This window comes from Bidens hawaiensis, unplaced genomic scaffold (assembly GCF_021521415.1).
Source record: "Bidens hawaiensis isolate Kalapana, Puna unplaced genomic scaffold, B.hawaiensis_p1.1 tig00028082_1, whole genome shotgun sequence".
Taxonomy (NCBI): domain Eukaryota; kingdom Viridiplantae; phylum Streptophyta; class Magnoliopsida; order Asterales; family Asteraceae; genus Bidens; species Bidens hawaiensis.
In genome coordinates this window covers 230,092-256,629 of record NW_027494570.1, presented here as the reverse complement: position 1 = coordinate 256,629, position 26,538 = coordinate 230,092, and the positions used below count along the sequence as shown (strand labels likewise).

The 26,538-nt window shown below is 38.8% G+C and overlaps 1 protein-coding gene across 1 annotated transcript; it reads right to left on the bottom strand.

Moving 5' to 3' along the window:
- Positions 1-7,839: 7,839 nt before the first annotated feature.
- LOC143576361 (uncharacterized) lies at positions 7,840-8,199 on the bottom strand. Its single transcript, XM_077060463.1, has one exon. It carries the CDS (start codon positions 8,197-8,199, stop codon positions 7,840-7,842), a length of 360 nt encoding a protein of 119 aa, XP_076916578.1.
- Positions 8,200-26,538: the final 18,339 nt, after the last annotated feature.

Genomic DNA, 26,538 nt, shown 5'->3' with positions numbered 1-26,538 from the left:
CAGCTCACGCCCCGGCATTTCGCCGTAGGTTGGGGTGTGACACTGAAGTTCCCTTTCTTTCGTTTGGGGCTGTTGCCTCGCCAACTAGGAGCTTTTTTTCTTTGTTCTTTGAAATCAACAACCTTTTCTCCTCGAATATGAGCCTCAGCTTTTTCGAGAGCTTATTCAAGAGTTTAGGTAGGCACTTGTTAAAGTCCCTTGTGAGGTATTGGAGGTGATGGCGTTCATGAAGCCTGCCACTCTCATTTTTTCATCTGCCCCCACATATGTTAACCCTTCCTTTTTATATCTTTCGATGAAGTCTCGAAGGCTTTCGTCATCTTTCTGTTTTATCTGAAAAATTATCGTGGCATCCTTGACATATCTCATTTGTTGTGAAAAGTTGGCCAAGAATCCCTTGCTCAGATCATCGAAGCTTCGAACGCTTTGGGCAGGAAGGTCGTTGAACCATATCCTGGCTGATCCGACAAGTGTTTGCATGAACATTAAACAACATTCAACGTGGGACCACTTTTTGATTCTGGCAGCACCGGTAAAGACCTGGAGGTGGTCTTCGGGATCCTCGGTCCCATCATATGACTTTATATGGGGTGGAATCTTGATTTTCGTTTGAGAGTCATAATCGGCGATTTGTTGAAAGAAGCATGACAGGTTATCGGGCTTATAGGGCTTTGCAAGGTCTTCTTCTACCTTTGTAGCAGGATTATGACTTGTTGCTCCTTGGTGAGTGCTCAGTGCTCGGTTGATGAGCTGGGTTCAAGGGAAGTGTGCCATCATTTGAGCCATCATCTGAGGTATGAGGTTAAAGCCTTGAAGGCTTTCAGCACTTGCTGCTATTTCGTTTGTTCCCATGGGAGTGCTCATTGCTGCACTCCGAGCCAAGGGTAAGACCGACATGGCCTGTCCCCATGTGGTGGCTGTAGGAGGAGGAACACTTGAAGCTGGTGACTGCCATATTTGTTCGAGAGTGGTTTCATGCCCGAGGGGTTGTGAAGTGAACAAAGGGAAGGCCGTTGGGCTTGGTCTCCCGTAGGCATAAGGAGTTGGGTTAGAGGGTTGGCAGGTTACACTTGTACCAGCTTCCAAATGATAAGCAATTGGTTGTGAGCTAGTAAGAGGGGGAGGTGGGGGTCCGAGTGACTGTGAGGGTTCTGGATCATCATAATCCAGCCTTATCCTTATCCATTTTTCTCTTTCTTGGCTCACATGTTGGTTAAGAAGAGATTTTAGTTGCAAAAAATGTCGTGCTAACCGTTCCGGTGTCAAGTCGATACGCTCCGGAATGTTTGTGACTCCCACATGAGGAGAAAAAACTCCAGATCGTGAAGGGGTTGGAGTTCGGAAAGGTGAAAATTCGAAGAACAAAGGCCCCGTTGAGGTACCTCCCGGAGTGGAAAAAGGTGTGGTCGCAACCGGAATTTGTGGGCTAGCAATTGGTGTTGGTGTTCTTTACACTTGATCAACTTCTTCGGGAGATTCACTTTCTGACATGACGATTTTGATGAAAATGGAGCTACACTACTGGTCTTTAAGATAAAGTAAGCGGCGTAACCCCACGGTGGGCGCCAACTTGTTGCTACAACAATTATAAGACCATTGATAGTGAAGGGACTGGTTAGGCTAACAGGCTTCAAGGGTTCCGGTTAACCTAACGCAGGTCGTCGGGTACCTCTACGTTTGCAAAACGTAGAGAGAGGTTCACTAGTTTAGTTGTTTTTGTTATAGTTCACCGAAGATCCAAGACCGAGATGTTTGAAACCGGTTTTTGGATGAAGTTCTTGGTGAAACTATGATGTTCTTGAAGTAAGAAAGAAACAAGCAAAGTGCAAGTTTCTCAAAGAAGAAGAGAAGATCAGAGAGTATATGTTAACTCTCCAATCTGGTGTGTTTGTTATGGCTGACTTGTATTCCTTTTATAGAGAGAGGAATGCAAGCCTTTTGTCCAGTGGATAAACTAATGAACCTCCTGTTTACTAGAGGGTTGACCTTTTATGGGCGGGAAGCTTTTGACCGTTGGTTAACGATTATAATAATATTACTATTTCTGAGCGTGTCCCTTCTTCAGAGGGAACAATGATGTGAATAGTGATTTGACATGGTACTGTTGCACGTGCTTACTATTCATGTACTTGTTTTCCTTATTTTGGCGGGAAACGAATCTTTTAACCTTCTAACCTTTTAAGCGTTAATATGTGAAAGCCATTTTACCAGACTTTGGGCTACCCCGTCATTTTCATTTGTTAAGATATCTTCACCGTGTCTTAAAATAAAGTAGAAAATTCGAGTTTATTGGTACATCAAAAGAAAAGCAGACAAATTATTCAATTATTAAACAAAATAATTAACTTGCAATAAATACTTGAAAAATATGATTTACGTGAGTTAATTATTATTGTAACACCCAAAATTTTAGACTAAAAAATCAATCTCAATACAAAAAATAGTGTGGAAACTTTGTCAAATATTAGACGCATGTGTACTATTTAAAGTTTACAACCCTTTTCATGAATCACAGCTACTTACAAAACATTGAAGCTTATTTCCTAATACAACTTAGTTCGACACCTTATAAAAAGATGTGCATGACGATCCATCTTGAGACTTAAACTTGATTTCTCTAATTCGATGAGTTTAACTAGAAAGAAAGTATACACACACACTATATTAGCATACAACTAAATGAGGTTACACATTAAAACCTAAGTAGCACACCCCAAGTTATCAAAATCATAGTATAATACATCGTTGACACATAATACGCCATCCCCCCTTTTCTTCGGTTATTTTGCAGAGCATACAAAAACTTGTGGCATACACTCGTGTAGACCATCATATTATAATCATGTGCGTGTATTCAGTGGCGGATCCAGGAACTTTCACCAGGGGGGATTATGTTTGATATAAAACACTTGGTTGTAACGGGTCAAAACAGGTCGAGCATAATGGGTCAAAACATGTCATTGTGCAAGTTTTGGTTTTAAAAGCTACATTGCATAAATCTATTCAACTTAAAGAAAAAACATGTAGAATGAATAGCCACTATGTCAGGACTCAGGAGCCTTGTAGTTGTATAGACCTATGTACTCCATCTTCAGTTACCCACTTACCCATGCATCAAAATATATATGCAGAAAAGTAATAATTAATACATACTATTGTTTTAAGGGTTGATATTATAGCCAGTTCATTTTAAAAAATAAGAAATTGATTTGATGTTTTCCGTTTCCATTTGGGCTTTCTAAAGGCCAATGTACATTCTTAATTTTGTCTTGGGGGGCATGTGGATTTTTTTTGGATTCCACTAACGTATTAAGCTTAATGGGCTAATTTCAGTGGGGGTCTATCCTCTCTCTGAAGCATGAATGAATCCGCCTACGCGTGTATTATACGTAAGTTACAAGTCATTCAAGACTTGCACTAATTTTAAACTTATTTCCTACTTACAAGATTGATAGCATGTAAATCATATCATCGTTAAAAAGTAAAGAAAAGAAATGTTAAAGTATTCAAAAATCTATTAGACCACCCGTAGTGGTGGCGTGATGATGTCGCTTTGGCCCACAACCCCCCCCCCCCCCCCCGACGTTTGGTTTAGCGTTTTGTGAACAATGCTTGAATGACACAACTTTTAAAAAATATTAAAAGTTCTTATGGTTTGTTATTATTGAATGAATCGTATTACATGGAGGAGGGTCATATATATAGACCCCTAGGAATAACAAACCCTAACTTAATACATGGAAAGAGATAATTCTAGAATAATAATCAAATCTATCTCTAAAAATAAACTATGTCTGGTAATCAAATAATATCCGCTAATAGCCCCCCCGCAGTTTGATCGGTCATCGGACAAACGATCAAACTGGACCTGAAAGACTGAAATAACTGTCGAGAAAGTCCCTTGGTGAAGATATCAGCGTATTGATAAGATGAGGGAACATGCAAAACTCGGATGTGACCAATGCGCACTTTTTCTTGAACAAAATGTATATCTATCTCAATATGCTTCGTCCGTTGATACTGCACAGGATTGTCAGACAAGTAAACCGCAGAGACATTGTCACAATAAATCACCGAAGCATGTTGCAATGGAACGTGTAACTCAAGTAACAAATTGCGGATCCAGGTGGCTTCGGTAACTGCATTAGCAACACCTTTGTATTCAGCCTCAGCGCTAGATCGAGAAACCGTGGGCTGACGTTTAGACGACCATGAAATCAAGTTATCCCCCAAGAATACATAATATCCGCTAGTGGAACGCCGTGTGTCAGGACATCCGCCCCAATCAGTGTCAGAATAAGCCGTTAATGAGTTCGTTTTAGACCACACCATACGAATCCCATACTCTAATGTCCCTTGCAAATATCGAAGAATACGTTTCATGAAGGCATAATGGGCGTCATGGGGCTCATGCATAAATAAACACACCTGTTGGACAACATAAGAGATATCAGGCCGAGTAAAAGTCAGATACTGAAGGGCCCCGGCAAGACTTCTATATAAAGTCGGGTCATCGAAAAGAGGGCCATCTTGGCACTCAACTTAGAAGATAAATCAACTGGGGTAGCACACGGTTTGCAATCTGACATAGCAGCGCGTGCCAGAATCTCCTTAGCATATTAAGTCTGGTCTAAAAACAGACCATTCAGACGTTTAATAACCTTAATCCCCAAAAAATGATGCAAATCACCTAAATCTGTCATAGCAAACTCTCGTGAGAGTCTCTGAATAATGCCTCGCAGGAATGCATCAGATGACGCGGTCAAAACAATATCATCAACGTACAGAAGTAGATAAGCAATATTGGACCCTTGGGTATAGATGAATTGGGAGTTGTCACACACACTACTCCGAAACCCCTGTGATAAAATGTAAGTGGCAAAACGGGTATACCAAGCCCGTGGGGCCTGCTTTAAGCCGTATAGAGACTTCTTTAACCTACAAACAAAACCTGGAAAACGCCTATCCACAAAACCCGAGGGCTGATGCATATAAACAGTCTCATTCAGATGCCCATGTAAAAAGGCATTCTTTACATCCAACTGATGTATCGGCCATGAGTTAGAAACAGCCAGGGATAAGACAGTCCGAATTGTAGCTGGTTTAACTACAGGACTAAATGTTTCGTCACAGTCAATGCCCATTGTCTGTGATTTCCCATTAACTACCAATTGAGCCTTGTATCTTTCTAACGTACCATCCGACTTAAATTTATGACGAAATAGCCACATGCATATAATAACTGGCTGATTTGTAGGCTGAGGAACCAGTAAACTCAGCTTGCATAGCGCGCGACCAATTCGGGTCGGTTAGGGCCTGTGTGTACGAGGTAGGGATGGGTGAGATGGGTGGGCCATGGTTCGTGTGATGGAATGACTTTAGGGAACCTGTTTTAGAGCGGGTGGTCATTGGGTGAGTCAGGGCTGGACGGTTTTGGGTAGGGCCGGAGGTAGTGTGTGACTTTGGACGTCCGGCTGTAGAGACGCCAGTTTGGCTGGTGGCAACCGAGAGGGATTTAGGAGGGATGGCCGAGGGTTGCGGAGGATTTGTGGAAGCCGATACGGTGGTGGGTTTAGGGCGGCGAGCGTAGGTGATAGGATATGGAGATGTGGAGGGTGGGGCACGGGTGTGAGGGGGATTAGGCGATGGTGGTATGGGGTGCGGGGAACGGGTAAAAGAGAAGCCGGGGGGTGGGTTTTCATCAAGGAAAATGTAGGAGGTGAGAGGCGTAGAGCAGGTGAAGGGGAATGTTGCCTCATCAAATGTGACGTGGCGTGAGATAGTAATTTTGCCTGTGGTGGGATCAAAACAACGGTAGCCCTGAAAGTCTGGTGGATAGCCAAGGAAGATGCACCGGATGGAGCGGGTGTGTAGTCTATGTGGTTGGGTTGCCGAGGTGTTCGGGTAGCAGGCACACCCAAATACCCGTAAATGATCATATGTGGAATGACGAAGGTAAAGGGCGAATGTAGGGGTATAAAAGTTTAGGCGTTTTGTTGGTAGGATGTTATGCAGATAAGCTGCGGTGTGTAATGCTTCAACCCAAAAGGAAGGTGGGAGATGAGCGTGTATCAAAAGGGAGCGAATGATGTCGTTAAGGCGACGAATCACGCGTTCCGCACGGCCATTTTGTGATGAGGTTTGTGGGCATGAAAAACGGAATAAAAGGCCGTGTTGGGTGGCAAAGTTTTTAAAGGCATTATTGTCAAACTCTCCCCCAAGGTCACCCTGAAAAGTTATTATGTGTTGGTTAAATTGTGTAGCAATGAGGCGGTGAAATTTAACAAATGTTGGGAAGGTTTCAGATTTATATTTTAGTGGGTAGACCCAGATAAAATGGGAATAATTATCAATTAAAACCATGTAGTATTTGTACCCAGATTTACTGAGCACAGGTGATGTACACAAGTCACAATGAATTATATCAAAATGTGCAAATGTAAAAGATGAGGAAGCATAAAAAGGAAGTCTTTTACTATTGGATAGTTGACATGAATGACAAAAAGTTTTGGTTTTATTACATGAGAAATTGAAAGTACGAAAAAGAACATCTAAAACTTGAGCGCCGGGGTGGCCTAGACGATCATGCTAAGGCCTGGAAGTAGTGGTGATAAAGTTGGCTTGGGCTGGAAGCTCTGGTGTGGTTATTGGATAGAGATCCCCGGTGCTATTGTGGCGGGATAGGAGGCGCCCAATGGGAAGATCCTTCAAAGAAAAACCAAAGGGGTCAAATTCTATTGAAACATTGTTATCACAAGTAAAACGACAAACTAAAATTAACTTTTTAATAATTTGGGGGCAATGTAAGATATTAGGTAGGATATAGGTGCGATTGGGTAGGGATAGGTAACCTGTTCCAGACCCATGAACTGGTAAAGAAGCGCCATTGCCAACTAAAAATTTACTACAAACAGGAAAAGAGTCGGGTTTTTGAATCATACCTTGATCATTGGTAGCATGCCCTCCTGCTCCAGAATCCATGATAGTGTGTGGGTCATAACTGAGATGCATAGAGCTCATGGCTGCACCAATATCCGAGGGACATAAGGCATTGTACGCGGCCTGTGGGGCAGAACCGGAAGGGCTGAAGTGGTTCTGTGGTGGGCCGAAACCTGGTGGAGCAAAGGGAGGCAGAGAAAACATGGACTGAGGTGAACCAGCAGAGTAGTTCTGGGCCGAAGGGTGCTGGGCTGCTGTATAGTGGGATGACGAGTGATTATGTGGCTGCTGAAAAGGGGTCGGTGGTGGGTTAGAGGATTAGGTTGGGTAGGGACATGGAGGGGTATTCCACCAGGCCCATTGGGGGTAAGATTGTTGTTGGGGAGTCCAGTTTTGTTGGTAGTGTTGCTGTCCCTGGCCACGACCAGAACCGCGTCCGCGTCCAACCCGATAGGAGCGACCACGTTTTCGTCCCCAGCCACCACGGTAGTAGGTTGGTTGGTTTTGGTTTTGTGAAGGATGGGTAGGGCCGTGAGTGGGGTAGGGGTTGTGGATATTATGTGAGTTTGTGGTATTGGTTTGGGTCATTAAAACAGAATTGGTAGATTTTTGTCGGGCATCAAGACGGATTACCTCATCATTCAGCATGCTTCTGGCCAAGTCCCAGTCCACATTATTAGCATTGATCAAGGAAGCAGTTGTATCGAATTCAGCTGGTAGGCCGCGTACAAGTTGTAACACCAGGCGGTCTTTGGTAACTGGATGGTCCACGTCTTCCAACTGATTAGCAAGGTCCTTCAGTTGTTGGCAATAGTCATCCAGCGATGAACAAGCCGAAAGAGTCATGTTGCAGAATTTTGTTTCTAAGGCACTCGCGCGTGCCTTTTTGTTACTTAAAAACTACTTTTCTAACTTCAACCAAGCGGCACGTGCAGTGGATTCATTCTCCAAAATGCTGGGGAGGAGATCATCTGAAACAGTGCTGAAAATCCATTGTAAAACAAGAGCGTCTAATTCTTTCCAGGAGGAGTACTCTGGAGAATCAACGGCGGGTGGTGGGGTGTTATCAATGTGATTCAGAACCTGATAAGCCGTGGCATGGAGTCGAAACAACTTGACCCAGGCACTGTAGGTGAGTTTCTTTCCATCTAAGGTTTGTATTTTGCTTTGTATATTAGTGACCGAATAAGCGGGGTGCAAGGCAAGTTTGGGATCAGATATGGAGGTGCCTTGTTGTTCTAGTATGTCGTCCTTAGCCATAAGGGTTGATCGAAAAAATAAGGAAGATGACAGGAGGCTAAGGCGATTGATAAAGGTCAGCCGAAGCTTTAGCCGTGGTTAATCGGAATAAAAAAGAAGAAGAAGGAAGGCGATAGGGTTAAGAGCCGAGGCTTTGATACCATAAAAGTTCTTATGGTTTGTTATTATTGAATGAATCATATTACATGGAGGAGGGTCATATATATAGACCCCTAGGAATAACAAACACTAACTAAATACATGGAAAGAGATAATTCTAGAATAATAATCAAATCTATCTCTAAAAATAAACTATATCTGGTAATCAAATAATATCCGCTAATAAATATAACTGTTACTTTTTTGACCATTTGATAAAAAAAAATCCATTTTTAAATTTTAACACAAATCTCCTATAAAAACAGACTCAAACTTCAATTCACACACTTCATCTACTAATTTTCTATAAAACACTCAAATATATATTCCAGATCACCAACCAATATGTTTCCCTACAACAATCAAACGCTCGGTTTTGCTGCATACGCCTGACAAGGCAACGCAAACAATCCCGACCGAAATAATCAACAATCGAACCTATCTACAATCCCGACCCCTCAAACCCTGTATCCGTTCGACCCGCAAATGGTCTCGTACAGACAATATCTAAGTTTCGGAGCCCCTAACCCAAATATGGTGTCCAGTTTCCAAAACCCAACCACGAATATGATGGCCGGTTCCCAACCCGACGATGAGACGGTGCTGGAGACACAAATCAACCCGGAGCCACAACTCGTCCCGGAAAATCGCGGCGGTTCGAGCCAACGTGGAGGCGAACGTGGGAGAAAACACGTAAAGAAACCCGCCGCCGAACCTCAGACTAAAAAGACCACTATACCGTGGAAACCCGGCGAGTGTTTGCTCGGGCATGGTGCGTGATATCGGAAGATCCCGAGTGCGGTAAGTTTTTAATATATATATATATATATATTTAAATTTCTTAGAACAAACATTGAACTTGTAATATTTTTATTTTTTTAGCGAACTTTCAAGAATCAGGCGTATTTTGAAACAAAATTAAAGATTTGTTCCACGAACATGGCGAGGACTCTTATCGGGAAAAAGATTCGGTAATGTCGAAATGGAGCGATATAAACACCAAATGCACGAGCTTACCATGTGGTTCACTCTCGGATGACTCGAACGTGGGGTAGCGGTGTCTTTGACGCGGAAATCATGGAAATGGCCTTGGTAGAGTATCAATAGAAGTCGGGGAACTTCAGTTACTTTAACTGTTGGAAAACCCACCTGAGGTTTCACCCTAAGTGGGCCCCCGTTATGGACACCAACACCAAAAGTTTTAGGCCTAACAAAAGGTCTAAAACATATTCGGTTGATCCAGAAGCGCCAAGTTTCGATGTTCGAAACTTCAACTTAAGATAATGAAGAAGAGAATCCCTATGCGGATGTTGTCAAGATCCCTCGACCAGGGGGGCAGAATAAGCATGGGATGTTATTGCACGGTTTTGTCGTCTCGAGTCTTTGTAATTTATCGGTTGTAATTTATTATTATTTTAATGTAAGGGGTATTTACGTAAATTCACCTAGTTCGTTATATATAGACTCATTCGTTAAGGATGTTTAATGATTGAGCCAGTGCGTTATATGTAATGTCCATTCGTGAAGGATGTTTAACGAATGGACAGTAATTCGATATGTATGTTTCCCATTCATCATGGAATACTGACGAATGGGGGGTGTAACGAATTACTGATTCGTTATGCTTTCCCTTTAAGTTATGTAAGTTAACGAATGGAGCCAATTCGTTATGGGATGTGTAAAAAATTGGGTTCCATCGTCTATATAAGGCTGTTTAGCCTTGAGTAATTTAAGTATTGTTTATCTATCCTCTCGAACCTCTGTCCATTCTCTCTCTCAATACTTTGTTTCATCTTATTATTACTATTATCAATTACTATCATATATATAACTAAGGACATATCAATTAACTAGATCCATAGCTTAATCGATCTAATACCTATACGGATTAATTAAGATCTGAATAGGTTTTAACAAGTGGTATCAGAGCTTTCTGGTGTTATATTGCTCTTAGTTAAGGTAATATTGATAAGCAATTGAAGTTTATTGGTTAAGTTTCGGTTTCAAGTAAGTTTTATTGATTTTGGTTGAATTAACAATTGGTTATGTTAATTATGGATTGAACTGGGATTGAATTGTGTTCGGTGTGGATTGTGAAGGATTTGTGTGGATTGAATTGGAATAGTGTGGTTGTTTATGCTGATTTTGGACTAGATCTGAGGTTTTACCGAACATAGTGTGGTTTATTTGAAAATTGGTAATTGTTTATTTGGTTTAAGGTATACGGGATAGTTTTATTGTGTTTTCAAGTTGATTACGATCATTTTGGGTTTTGATTTGGCTAATTTGGTGCCATATTTAAGTCGTAATACATAATTTTAGTTTGGGTATTTTATGTTTTTGGATCTGGAAAATTTCCAGATTTCTGGAAATCTGGTTTTAAGATTTGAAGGTTTGAAGATTGCTGTAATTCGTTATTCACGCATTTTAATTCGTTATCAGTCTCTAACTGATTCGTGCCATGTGTAAAGTTTGTTACAACAGAATAACAAACTAGTTCGTTATTCACTGTAGCTAATTCGTGGTCTTTGATTCGTCATTCTGATTCATCATTGATTTGTCTTTGATTTGTCATTCTGATTTGTCATTGATTCGTCTTTGATTCCTCATTCTGATTTGTCATTGATTCATCTTTGATTCCTCATTCTGATTCGTCCTTGATTCGTTACTCATTCGTTACAGTTAATTCGTTACTGGTTCGTTAAGTTATTGTTCCTGATTCGTCATCCGGACTTCACTTAATTCGTTAAGTTATTGTTCCTGATTCATCATCTAGACTTCACTTAATTCGTTAAAATTACTGTTCCTAATTCGTTACTGAAATTTCACTTTTAACCCTAAAGTTTGAATTTTACTAAGTTAGAACTTTTTACTTAAAATGGCTGGTTTTTATGCATTGGCATCTCAGAACGTACTGATGCAACACATGTTATACCTTGATGCGGGAATTGGATCTCATTCGAAATGTCCTCGTTTAATGAAATTCAGTGACTTTGCCAAATGGGAACCACGTTTTCGAGAACATCTTGGTTATGTGCATCCTGATTGTTCTCATTGTCTTGACGAAGTTTATACAGTTCCAATGCTTGGTAGTGAAACTACGGGTTTTACTCCAAAATCCTTTTCTCAATACTCGCAAGAGGAAAAGAAAGCGTTAGAGATTGAGACTAAAGCATATTCAACTCTGACTATGGCATTATCTGATAACGTATTTCACCAAGTTGGAAGTATTAAGATATGTGCTTCATTGTTTCAACACATTAAGATGAGATGTATGGGAAACACAAAAGAGAGCAAGAAAGTGATGTTGAAGTTTCAATTTTGAAACTTTAACTTATTAAAGGGTGAGACTGTTGAAGAGATGCTTACTCGTTTTAACCACTTGATAGCAGAAATGAACAAATTGAAGATGGAACCCACTGAATCTGATAATATTGATACAGTCAAGAATGCTTTACCGGGTTCATATTCAACATTCCTATGGTGTTAAAAGAAAATAATTATTTAAGAATGAAGATCTAACGGCTTCAGAATTCATGCAAAAAGTGGAAGCTAGAGAATATGATCTGAAATGTCATAAATCTTTAAAAGAATTCCAAGATCCATCTTTTTATGGAGGTTATATGCCATTAAGTAGCATTGCAACTCCCATTACTGCATTTCTTACTCAGAGTGCAAACAAGGGATCATCAACTTATAGTGATTATAATGTATGCTTTATGGCATATGGATTTACTGAAAATTCTGGAGGTTCTGGAGCATCTGCTACCGCAAATAACTTTCTGCACTACCAAACGTGAACATGAAAGAAGCTGAACAGAATTTTGCTTTTCTTTATGCTTTCATGGCCTCGTATGAGAATTTGGTTGGTAGTAAGATTGCCACGAGTGAGATAACTGATGAAGACTATGACCAAATCGATCCAGATGATTTGGAACTTATGGATCTTAAGTGGAACATGGCAATGATTGTGAGAAAAGTGAAGAAATTCATGCAAAGAACTGGTAAAGATCTACCATCTCTGACAAGAGAGTTGGTTTTGATAAATTAAAAGTCAAGTGCTACAACTATCAAGAATTTGGTTATTTTGCCAAAGAGTGTGATAAGCAAAAGAAAGAGTATAATGAACCGCGAAGCCAAGACAGAAGAAGAAGAAGAGTAATGATTCTGCTGACAAGCCTTCTGGTGGTAAACCTTCTGCTTCGGGATCACAAGCTCTTCTCTATGCTGCTGAAGGACTGATTGGACCCAAAGATTGTTGTGTAATGATAATCAAGAAAATTTGGCTATGTTCGAGCTGAATGAAAGATTTCAAGACGCTAGTTGGAATGAGCTGTCATCTGATAATGAAACAGAATCAGATTCTGATGGTTCGTGTCATATGGAACCAACTTCTTTTGCATGCATGGCTAAGATTGACGAGGTTAGTTCTTCTTCTTCTTCTGTTAAATTATCTGCAAATGTGTCTTGTGTTTATTGTGAAACTGTTAAGCCTAGGTTAGAACCGCTGAAAGAGCATAATGACTTATTGGTAAAAGAAACTTCTTCAATTAAGGATACATATAGACAATACATAGAATCACAAATGAGATCTAGGGAGATAATAGAAACATTGTCTATTAGTAACCATGACTTGAAAGATTAATTTTCTGTCAAAATGACAATTAATGATCAACAATTTCAAGAGATTTTGAAACATCGAACTAAGATAACAAAACTTGAGAATGAGGTTCTTGACTTGAAAAGCAATTTGGGCAAGTTTCGAAAGTCTTCGTTTGTGCTAAATGAAATTATTGAAGTGAATGGTAAGCAAAAAGATTCAAAGAAAGGTGCAGGTTTTGTTGAAGTACCACCACCATTTCATAATGATTATAATGCTAATCCTTTTACGGGTAAAGAGGAAATTGTTGTTAATGAATCTATTGTTGGAGAAAAACCTAAAGTGGTTAAAAATGACAATTTGAATGCCCAATCTTTAACTCAAAAACCTCATATTCAAAGTAACAAGATCTTTGTTGAAAATGTTGAGAAGGTAATCATTGAGGATGTATTTGAACCTGATGTTGTACACAAAAACCAGGACATTCCAAGTTCAAATCATATTTTATGTGAACCTCATGAATTTGAGGAGGCTGTGTCAAATGCGTCTTAAGTGAAAAAGGAGAAACCGGTTAAGGTTAAGGCTAAGAAATCAGAAAAGCCAAAGATTTCTGATGAGGATTTGATGCGTTTCGTCAATCCTGTTGCTTCTAAGCCTTCTACTGGTCGAGTGTTTAAGTTGAAAGGGATTAGCAAAGTGTTCACAAAGAAAGACATTCCGCTTAATCTAATCAAGCCTTAATTGATTGAAAGCGTCTTTCAAAATGAAACTTCCAAGATTCAAAACCTTGAACAGATGTTTGTGAACTCCAAGACATCAAATGTAATAGATCCTTTAATAAAATCCAAACAATTTTTAAAATCTGCTAAGAATGTTCAATTTGTTAAATCAAATGGAACTGACACTTAAAGAGTTTTTCAAACTGTTTAAACCTTGATTTCTACATGAAAAAAGAAATTTGTGACATTTGGTGATTTGGACAAAGGTCCCATTGCTGGTGTTTTTCATCAACCTTCTGTTGCACAAGTTTCTGCTAAACCACAACGTGAACGTGTTGACATGAGAACGTGTTTTCTCTATGGTGAACAAGGTCATGTAGTCAGAAATTGTGGACCGAAGAAATCACAAAATCTTCATCTATTTATCAGAGAACAAACCAAAACCGTTCATGTGATTAAGGAGATTTTGAAAAGACCGATGTCTTTTGATGATGAAACACATATCATGTTTTCTGATGTGGATCCTCGCAAGGTGATTCATGTTAATGAAAACTCAAGTAATTTAAAGTCCAAATTTGTTCCCATGGAACCTATTTGCAAGAATGTGAATACGAATGTAGTTCAAGCTGCATATTTAAGATGAAATTCGAAACAACCTGTGACTTATTCACAAGCAGCTAAACCACATTTGGATTCACTAAACATTAAAACTTCAAGTGAAACTCAACAGGTGCCCAAGACTAAGACATGGGCTGCCTTTTTAAATTGATCAGTTTTCATTCATGTGAAGAGTTCATCCAAGACTGTTTTTGGTGAAAACTGTATAATGGATAGTGGATGCTCTCGTCATATTACCGGAAACATTAACCTCTTAACAAATGTCAAGAGAATACAAGGAGGGTATGGTTTGCTGGTAATTCGGGTGGAATTATTACTAAAGAAGAAGATGTATCAAATGGGCGTATCACCTTTGAGAAGGTTAATTATTGTGACAAAGTAGATCACAATTTGTTGAGCGTGTCACAAATCTGTGATAAGAAATACACAACTGTATTTAATGATAAGGAGTGTCTAATATTGAAACCGGGATACGTCATTCCCAAAGATATGGTAGTTATGCAATCTCCTCGATCAAACGATATTTATGTTTTAAATATGACTTATAAGGTATCTTCTTCTGTAGAAATGTGTTTTGTCTCTAAGGCAACAAAGAAAGACTCGATTCTGTGGCACAGAATGGGTCATATTCACGCCAGGAAGATGAATTATCTTTTGGCTAATGAATTGGTTGATGGTGTTTCCTTGAAACATTTTAAACTATCTGACCACTGTGTTGCTTGTAAAAAGGGCAAACAGAAGAAGAAGTCACACCCTTCTAAGTTAATCAATACCATTGATACTCCACTGGAACGACTTCATATGGATTTGTTTGGTCCTGTGAATCGTGCGAGTATAGCTGGTGATTGGTATTGTTTAGTTGTCACTGATGACTATTCAAGATATTCATGGGTATTATTTATGAGTTCAATAGATCAAACACTTATTCAGGTTCAAAATCTAATCACGAAGATTGAATCACTGTATAAACTGAAAGTGAGACATATTCGAAGTGATAACAGTATGAAGTTCAAAAATAATGTAGTGGATTTCTTTTGCATTCAAAAAGGAATTCATCGAAAATACAGTGCTCCATATGTACCTGAACAGAATGGTGTTGTAGAAAGGTAGAATAGAACACTGTTTGAAGTGGCACGAACAAAAATTGCAGATTCTAAGCTTCCTGTTCAGTTCTGGAACGAGGCTGTGAATACTTTTTGCTACACGCTTAATCGTTTTTTGACTGTGAAGAAGCTTCAAAAGACGAGTTATGAACTTCCTAACAAGAGAAAGCCTAATTTAAAGTATTTGGAGCCTTTTGGGTGTCCTTGTACTATGTTGAAGAAAGATGCGGGAAAATTTGAAGAAAATGCGATTGGAGCTTATTTCCTGGGTTACGCATCACCTAAGAAACGTGTATTTAACTTTACTTCGGGTTGTGTAGAGGAGTGGTACCATGTTGATTGTCAATAACACACCACACCCCCCGCTGGTAAAGGACCTGATTGGTTGTTCGACTATTAGAGTTTATTTAACTCATTCACTCAAATAGTTGACCAACCAGATGAGGACTTGGTACATGCTTATTTAAAAGATCAATTCTTACCTCCAAGATCTTCTGGTACTAATTATGACGAAGCTCCACAAGTTGATCTTCCTGATACATCTGATGTGATTACTATCTCGTAGGATGATGGTCATTTTGTTGATTCCTCCTCGGCTCCATTTCCTGAAACACATGAGATAGGTGAATCGTCTCATGATGCTGAGAATAATCTAACTAATTTAACTGACAATGTTGTTGTGTCTGAGAATCCTACTCTTCGGATTCATACTTATCATACACATGACAACATCATTGGTGATCTTAATATAGGCGTGCAAACACGTCATCAAGTTGCTACTTCGAATGATGCTAACATATTGTGTGTGTATGCCGATATGCACACATCGGGAATCATGAATCTTGCAAAATACACTTGTTTTCTATCTCAATTGGAACCAACGAATGTTCGTATGGCACTTGAGGATCCGTCTTGGGTAGAAGCGATGCAGGAAGAGTAGCAACAGTTTCATCGACTGGGTGTGTGGGATCTCATTGACAAGCTCGTTAGAGTTAACCAATTCCTACGAAATGGGTATTTAAATGCAAGAAAGACGATCGTGAGGTTATCGTAAGAAACAAAGCACTATTAGTTGTTCAAGGCTTTCATCAGCAAGAAGGCATAGATTACCCGGAAGTATATGCTCTAGTTGCTCGATTGGAGGCTATACGCATATTTTTGGTTATGCGGCTTTCAAAAACATTAAGGTTTATCAAATGGATGTCAAAAGTGCATTTCTCAATGGGGACCTTCATGTAGAAGTGTTTGTTTTGCAGCATCCTGGTTTTGAATATCCAGATTATCCGGACCATGTTTACTGATTTAACAAGGCCCTGTATGGTCTACACCAAGCCCCGAGATCTTGGTACGGCACACTTGCTGACCATCTTACCGATAATGGCTTCAAGCGAGGAACTGTGGACTACATTCTCTTTTACAAGAACGTTGGTGATGAGCTGATCGTTGTATAAATATATGTCGATGACATCATATTTGGTTCAACAAACGACAAGCTATGTAAGGAATTTGAGAAGTCTGATACGGGAATCTTCATTCATCATACGAAATACGTGAACGATGTCTTGAGCCAATTCAAGATAACTGCCGGAAAAAATCCCTTCGACACCTCTTCCTGTGGGTCACAATTTGTCACCGAACGAATTGAAGGATACCATAGATCCTACCCTTTACCGAGGGATGATTGGTTCATTAATGTACTTAGCTGCTTCTCGTCCTGAAAAATGTTTGCAGTTTATTTGTGTGCCAGGTACCAATCAAGTCCCTGAGTGACTCATCTGGCGGCGGTTAAACGTATACTTCACTACCTGAGGGGTAATCCTGACACCTGGTTATGGTATCCCAAGGATGATAGTTTTGAATTTACTGCGTTTTCTGATTCTGATTATGGAGGATGCAAGATTAATTTTAAATCGACTACAGCGGGTTGTCAATTTCTAGGAAGCCGGCTTTTTTCCTGGCACAGTAAGAAGCAGACAACGGTCTCCACTTAAACCGCAGAAGCAGAGTATGGGGGAACCTCGAGTTGCTGTTCACAAGTTCTTTGGATCCAGCAACACTAGCGGGATTACGGTTTGAAGTTTCTTACTACTCCCATCTTTATTGATAACTCTGCTACTATAAGTATCACCAAAAACCCCGTGCAACACTCAAAGGCTAAGCATATCGAAATTCGTTATCATTTTATACGAGATTGTTTTGAAAAGAAATTAACTAATATTGAGAAAGTGCACACTGATTTTCAAAAAGCCGATATGTTTACCAAAGCATTTGGCAAAACGCATTTTAACTTTTTGCTTGGTTTAAACGAATTAAAATTTCTTGCTGCAACGTAAAAAGGTACGCTCTTTTCACCTAAAGATTAAGTTTTTAAGGACGGTTTGCCCTAAGACTTAGCCCTAAGGCAAATCGGGTATTATTATACCATAACAATATAAACTTGATGTTAAAAGTGAACTTATTGAACCCATGAGTAAGAACGGTTCATGTAGAAACCCTAGATCTAGCTTAAACGGGTTCGAAATCAATAAAGGTGTAAACTTTATTGATAAGTAAGCTAGATCTTGGTCTAGAATAGAAAGGGGCATGTTTAAAAGATAAAGAACACAAAAATATGGATGTGGATCTTAGATTATGAAGTGAAAATGATAAATATGGTATATAATACCCTACAATGGGTATATTCGAATAGAATACTCCAGACTTAGAAATAAATTCCATTCAAATGGAATAACCATTCGAATAGAATGTCCATTAGAATAGAATACTCCATTCAAATGGAATACCCCATTCGAATAGTACTCCAAACTTAGAAATTAATTCCATTCAAATGGAATACCATTCGAATAGAATGTTCATTAGAATAGAATACTCCATTCAAATGGAATACACATTCGAATAGAATGCCCATTCAAATAGAATTCTCCATTAGAATAGAATACTCCATTCAAATGGAATACCCCATTCGAATAGAATACTCCAGACTTAGAAATTAATTCCAATCAAATGGAATACCCATTCGATTATAATGTCCATTAGAATAGAATACTCCACTAGAATAGAATACTCCACTCAAATGGAATACCCCTTTCAAATAGAATACTCCAGACATAGAAATTAATTCCATTAAAATGGAATATCCATTTGAATAGAATGTCCATTAGAATAGAATACTCCATTCAAATGGAATACCAATTTGAATAGAATGCCCATTCGAATAGAATACTCCATTAGAATAGAATACTCCATTCAAATGGTATACCCCATTCAAATAGAATACTCTAGCCTTAGAAATTAATTCCTTTCAAATGGAATACCCATTCGAATAGAATACTCCATTAGAATAGAATACTCCATTCAAATTGGATACCCCATTCGAATAGAATACTCCATACTTAGAAATTAATTCCATTCAAATGGAATACCCATTCGAATAGAATGTCCGTTAGAATCGAATACTCCATTCAAATGGAATACCCATTCGAATAGAATACTCCATTAGAATAGAATACTCCATTCAAATGGAATACCCCATTCGAATAGAATACTCCATACTTCGAAGTTTTAGGACGAAACTTAAATGATGTGTAAAAGGTTAGTGATTGCTATCTGTAACTTTCATATAGTTAGTCGTGCTCAATTAAAGAAAGGGATTACTATAAACTCGGAAAGAAACATGAGACAGGTGAGTTTCTAACTCTATTTCCTTGTTATGTTTTCGGGGCTGTGTGTATACTCAATGTGAATGTTAATACATTTAACTTAAGTGGTAAGTGTATGCTATATATGATAGAATGTATGAATTTAATGAACGAATGTATGTCGGTACGTGAACGATCTTCGGATATTGCACGTATCGTCAAGGAGTATGATTGTTAGATGAATGATGTGAAGAACGATTAGAGTGTTCGTATGCTACGATGTAATTATTGTATATGTGAGGCATGTGTAAGCAGGTACATGAATGGTATGTGAGATCTACGCCCGGCATAGTAAGTTAGGATGATAAATCCCTCTAAACTGCTATTGGACCTAGACTCTATATGTATTAGCGTAAATAAGGAGTGTGAAGCTTATTAGCGTTCCTTATATGGATATTATATAATTGAGTATGAGTTCCTTTTATGGAGTACATTCTAAGGACAATATATATGGTTCCTTCTATGGATCAGGTATAGGGCTCCTTATATGGATAATATGTAGTGGTCCTTCTATGGAAAGTATATAGGGTCCCTTCTATGGGTAACGTTTAAGGATCCTTCTATGGATAATATCTAGGGATCCTTCTGTGGATAGTTTATATAGATCCTTCTATGGATGGTACAAGGTGTTACTTCTATGGATTATAGTAATTTTTCTTCTAATAGATATTATGCAATGGTCCTCTTACGGATAATTATAAAGTGTCAAGAATGAAGTTCGGTTTAAGTATGAATATGTATCTTCGGATACGTATACATGAATGTATGGAAATGTACTGTATGTTTCCTGATTAACTAGAACTCACTCAGCGTAGCTGCCTTTTAGTATGCACGCAAGTAAAAATATGTTTAAATGAGCTAGCATGAGGATGACACATGGCAGGGGTTGAACGGCTGGCATCAGAAGATGAAAGAAATAATGTTTAAAATATGATGTTTTATTTTATGTTTAAAAGACAAGTTTGAATGTTTTTGTAACGAATGATTGAAGTTAATGTTTCCACGAAAGTTTTAATTAAATTTGATTTGTAGAACTGTGTTTATGAGTAAATCCAACATGAAATATAGGGCACCGGGACCGGGGCCTTACAAGTTGGTATCAGAGCATAAGTTCGAGAGAATTAAGCGTCCTACATGCCTAGACTCGAACAGAGAATGGGACTTAAGTAAGAAAAGAAAGAAGATGTCAGTTCAAGATAGCCATGTGTCACTCAAGCAAGCTAAATAAAGGTAAAGTACATGATTATTTTCATGTGTAATGTAAGAATGTGTAAGTAAGAAAGCTTAATTGCTAGAGATAGGAGTATATGATTTCTTGAACTGTTTGATTGCCTAGTTATTTAAAAGTAGAACTAGCACAAGTGAACTCACGAAAGGAAGTTTATAGGACACGGAAAGTAACGTGATCAGCTAATTACAGCTGGCCATTGTTATTACCTGTTAGCCATACTATCCATGTACTAAATAGTTCCTCGAGTGATGACGTTTGTGTTTTTCTTACAGAGTGCGAATGGCTGGAGCAAGGAAAGTTGTTGGTCAACGAGGTTGTATGGGACGTCGTGGTAGGCCACACATTCCCGGGAACCTTCTGTAGAATCCTACACTAACATAAGGGAAGAAGGAAGTGCAGCTAGACGGAATCCGAGCAACAATGAAGCGTATCAACTTGACCTTGCTGTTCAGGAAGCTATTTCTCAAGCTGTAGATGCTGCAATGAAGAACCTGCAACCTGACAAGTCTGCTGGAAGCCATGAAAGAACTTCTAAGAGGTCGGGAGTGAACTTCTAAGGATGACGCGAGAGAGGAAGGTGATCTAAGTGAAATCTGATCTGTGAAGGCTGATGAGAGAAAGCGAGGACGTGGTGGGTGTAACTATAAGTCATTCAAAGGTTGCGACCCACCAAAGTTAACTGGTCGGAGGACGCGATAGCTACTCTTCAATGGATAGCCGCAATGGAAAAGGTTATTCGAATTAGTGAGGGCTGACCCGATCAAGCGGTGGGTTATGCCTCCCAGTCGTTTGGCGATGAGGCTATGTTTTGGTGGGAAACTGTGGAACAGAGAAAGACCCGAGGAGAGATCAAGGCCATGAACTGGGATGACTTTAAGGAGATGGTCCTGAAGCGTTTTTGTGCCGATGCTGAAGTTGAGAGGGCTAAAATGAGGTTTTTGAATCTGAAGGCGGGAAAAATGACACATCGTGAGTACACCATTGAATTCAACCGCATGTATAGGTCGGTTCTCGACATGGTTAATACTGAAGCAAAGAGGATCAAGTGCTACATCAGAGGACTACCTCAAAGTGTCCGAACACTGGTTAGGGCTATTAAACCCACAACATTTAATTCAACTGTGGAATTGCCCGAGATGGTTTATGATGACCTTGCCATCAGTGAAGAAAAGAAAATTTAAACAAAGAGAAAGAACCCATCCCCAAAGCCAGGTGAAATTAACGAAGAAGATTACCTTAAGAAGAAGGCAAGGAAGGATGAGTTCCTGGTCTGTGGAAAATGTGGGAAGAAACACTCGGGAGAGTGCAGAATGGGTTTAGGCGTGTGCCTCTGTAACATCCCAAAATTTCTAAAAAATAATATTAACAATATTATTTAATTATGGTGGGAAACTTTACTCGATATAGTGAAGAAATAATAAAATAAAATAAGAGTTATTATGAGTCGGGCTTGTGTTGGGTTAAGTAATATGGGTAATGGACTTGGGTTAATAAGGAAGGAGGATAGACCATAGGCTCAAGCCCATGACCCATAGTATATAAACCATAATCACCCATTAATCCATTCATTTTTCACATATTCCATACACCATCCAAAACACACACTTAGCTCTCTCTCATCCTACTTTCTCTCTCTAGCCGAAACCAAGAAGAGGAATCAATTCCCGACCCGAGGTAATGATAGTATGATATTGTATGGATCCAAACCCGTTAGATCTAGTCGCGAAACGACGAGCCGACACCTTAAACCATTAAAGTCATGAGATCAGGGTGGAATCGGGTATAAACCGACCAAAAGATGTGCTTAGGGGTCACCCTAGCTCAGATCTGGATCGGACGGGATGAAAAACGGTGAAAACGGTGGAAATAAACTGAGATCTCGCTTTTCCGGCGAGATCCCGGTTTTCCGGCGATGACGGTGCCGGAAAAGCGTGTACGAGGATGTCAGAATATTCTGACATTCTGACCGAACCCTAATTCGTTAACGGAGTAATAACGAATTAACAGTAATTCGTTATGCCCATTCGTTAAGGAGAAGTAACGAATTAACAGTAATTCGTTATGACCATTCGTTAAGAAGAGATAATGAATTAGAAGCAGTTCGTTAAGCCATTCTTTAAGTAATTCGTTAAGGAAAGAATGACAAATTAACCCCAATTCGTTAAGGAAAGAATGACGAATTAATCCCAATTCGTTATGCCCATTAGTTAAGGACTGGATGATGAACTGGATAACGAATTAGAGTTTGAAATAATGATAGAATGGTCCCTGGACTTATAATAAAATGGATTAATTACAAAGAAGCCCTCGAACTTTATGAGTTAGCAAATAACATAATAGATTAAAATTCTAACGGAAATGTGTTAAGACGGTTAATGTAAATAAAATTTTTCCAAACTGACCCGCCAGCTCGACCCCAGCCATGGGCTCTGCCCCTTGGACCCCTCTAGGGGCTGTCGCCCCTAGAACCCCGCTGCCAGGGGCGCTGCCCCCGGACTCCCATTCATTGAGGGTTTTAATTAATCTGGAAACACGATAAGAGTAGTGATAGTTAATTGATACTTGTAATTGTTATACATTTAGTCGCGCACAGTTAAAGAAATGGATAACCATTAACGGCGAATGTAACCGCAATCAGGTGAGTTTCTAGCCCCATTTCCTTGTTATATTTTCGGGGCTGTGTGCATACTTGATGTGAAGTGTGGTAAGTGTATGCTATAAATGCTATATGAGTTAGCTAATATATTGAGGTTACGAATGGATAATTGTCGGTGCGTGAACGATCTTCGATATTGCACGTATCGCCAATGAGAATGATCTCCAAGTGGTTATTAGTGTGTGTGAAAGCTTGATGTGACTTGCTTATTATGTAAATGATGAACTGATAGGAAGTTTGTTGTAGACAAGTAGAATAAAATGTGACAGAAGTGGAGGGTAAGCCTATGATGTGCCTTTGTTGTGGACTAGTAAGGGTGCTAGTGTCATGACGATAGTACGTGGTAGGGTAAGCCTATACGTGCCTTTGTTATTAAAGTGGCATAACGTGAGTTCGTGGTAGGGCAAGCCTATACGTTCCTTCGTTAATAAGTTTCATAACGTGAGTGCGTGGGAGGGAAAGCCTCCATGTGCTTCCGTAAACATGTGGCTAAGTCGTTAGGGGTAGTTAAGCGGTAAGGTGAACAGGTTAGACCGCGGACTATGTGTCTTCGGATACGTATAAAATGCATGTAATGGTTGTATGGTAAGTTGCTTGATTAACTAGAACTCGCTCAGCGTAGCTAACTTTTAGTATGCACGCAAGTGAGCAGATTAAAGAGCTAGCATGAGGATGGCACATGGCATGGATTTTACGGCTGGCATCTGAAGATGGAAGAAATGATGTTTTAAATATGATGTTTTATGTTATGGTTTTGAAGAAAAGATTTAATGTTTTGTAACGAATAGTTGAAGTTAACGTTTCCGTGAAAAGTTTAAATTAACTCTGATTTGCAAGAACTGTGTCTATGAGTAAATCCGACGCTAAAGAGAGGCACAGGCAACGGGGCCTTACAACTTCAGGTGTAAAAAAGCATGACATTCCTTCTGGGTGTGTAAGGATTACAATAGGTGTCACAACTGTGGAGGACGTGGACACCTAGCAAGGGACTACAGGAAGCCGAAGGAAGGACATGAAGCAGAGAAGAATGCTTGAAGTTTAACAGTTTCCTCCATATGCTTAGAAAAGACCGTTCAAGAAGGCTAGTTGCTAGCCATAAGTTTTATTCTAATGACTTGATACGTGTTATTTTATATTAAAGTTTAGGCTGGTGACTGTTTAAATTAATTATGATATGAATTGTCTTGAATTCATGTTGGTTATGATGAATATTTGTTTTGTAATACAGCGTCGTCTTAGGCGTTAGCGTTAATATAATATAAAACAAAGTCCCTTGGGAAGACGAGACGAGACTTGGTACATCGAGGGCCTCATGGACAAGCTACCTTAATAGCAAAAATACATGAACACCACTCAGTGACTACAAAGTCAGGAGTAAGAAGGATAACCCAGAAAGCAAACACGATTCAATAAAGTATGTGAATATAGGAAGCGTTCCTTTTACAAGGAATAAGCTAGGTTTCGGGGGCGAAACCTCTTTTAAGGGGGTAGACTTGTAACATCCCGGAATTTCCAAGAATAATATTATATATATTATTTATTTATGATAGAAAAGTTTACTTGAAGTGGTAGAGAAATAATAAAATAATAAAGATGGAATGTTAAGTAGGCTAAGGGAATAAATATCGACCAAAAAGAAAAGATGTGCCTTAGGCCCATGGGCTTAAAGGAGAATAAATACCCCTTAAACCCTAATCCTTTCCATTTTTAGTCCATCTCTACACCATAGCCTACACCTTCAAAAACACACACAAACACTCTCTAATATCACGGCTCAAGATCCAAAGCAAAAACTGAGCCTAGTTTGTAATAGATCTTGATTATACAAGCAAGACACGAATACATAGTTGCACATCGAAGCTAACCGTAGCATAAGAACGTATAAAGGTACGTTCTTTTTGCCTAAATATTATGTTTTTAAGGACGGTTTGCCCTAAGACTTAGCCCTAGGGAAAATCGGGTATTATTATACCATAAATATATAAACTTGATGTTAAAAGTGGACTTATTGAACCCGTGAGTAAGAACGGTTCATGTAGAAACCCTAGATCTAGCTTAAACGGTATCAAAATCAATAAAGGTGTAAACTTTATTGATAAGTAAGCTAGATCTTGGTCTACAATAGAAAGGAGCATGTTTAAAAGATAAAGAACACAAAAATATGGATGTGGATCTTAGATTATGAAGTGAAAATGATAAATATGGTATTTAATACCCTATAATGGGTATATTCGAATAGAATACTCCAGACATAGAAATTAATTCCATTCAAATGGAATACCCATTCGAATAGAATGTCCATTAGAATAGAATACTCCATTCAAATGGAATACCCTATTCGAATAGAATACTCCAGACTTAGAAATTAATTCCATTAAAATGGAATACCCATTCGAATAGAATGTCCATTTGAATAGAATACACCATTCAAATGGAATACCCATTAGAATATAATGCCCTTTCTAATAGAATACTCCATTCAAATGAAATATCTCATTCGAATAGAATACTCCAGACTTAGGAATTAATTCCATTCAAATGGAATACCCATTCGAATAGAATGTCCATTAGAATAGAATACTCCATTCAAATGGAATACCCATTTGAATAGAATGCCCATTCGGATAGAATACTCCACTAGAATAGAATACTCCATTCAAATGGAATACCCCATTCGATTAGAATACTCCAGACTTAGAAATTAATTCCATTCAAATGGAATACCCATTCGAATAGAATGTCCATTAGATTAGGATACTCAATTCAAATGGAATACCCATTCGAATAGAATGCCCATTCGAATAGATTACTCCATTAGAATAGAATACTCCATTCAAATGGAATACCCCATTCGAATAGAGTACTCCAGACTTAGAAATTAATTCCATTCAAATGGAATACCCATTCGAATAGAATGTCCATTAGAATAGAATAAGATTCAAATGGAATACCCATTCGAATAGAATGTACATTCGAATATAATACTCCGTTAGAATAGAATACTCCATTCAAATGGAATACCCCATTCGAATATAATACTCCATACTTAGAAATTAATTCCATTCAAATTGAATACCCATTCGAATAGAGTGTCCATTAGAATAGAATACTTCATTCAAATCACTAGTACAAAATCGACTTTTATTGACATACACCCTGTCAGGTCAATGCGACACTTTCGAAGAAAAGTGTCACCGTATGTATGCTTGTGTTTTGGTGACGATTTCAGCGGGCTTGTGTGACTACTGCGTAGAGAATCACCTCTTTTGTCACACTAAACATAACGTATGTCACAAATATTAGTGACATTTAATCAGAATGTGATGAAATGTCACTATTTGGTCACGTTTTCCGTTTATCACAAATGTAATTTTTTTTGATACCATAGATAAACATATAGTCACATATGGCAACTGTTTGTGTCACTATATAATGGCGCACATTCAGTGACATAACGTAATTATGAGTAAATGTAATTTACAATGACAGTAAACATTTGTTTATGTGACGTTAAGTTTATGTTTATTAATCACACGAATTAATTGTGTTACCATATGTTAAAGTTTATGGTGACAA

Coding starts and splice junctions, on each gene's coding strand:
- LOC143576361 (XM_077060463.1), bottom strand. CDS start 8,199: ATGGCTAAGGACGACATACTAGAACAACAAGGCACCTCCATATCTGAT.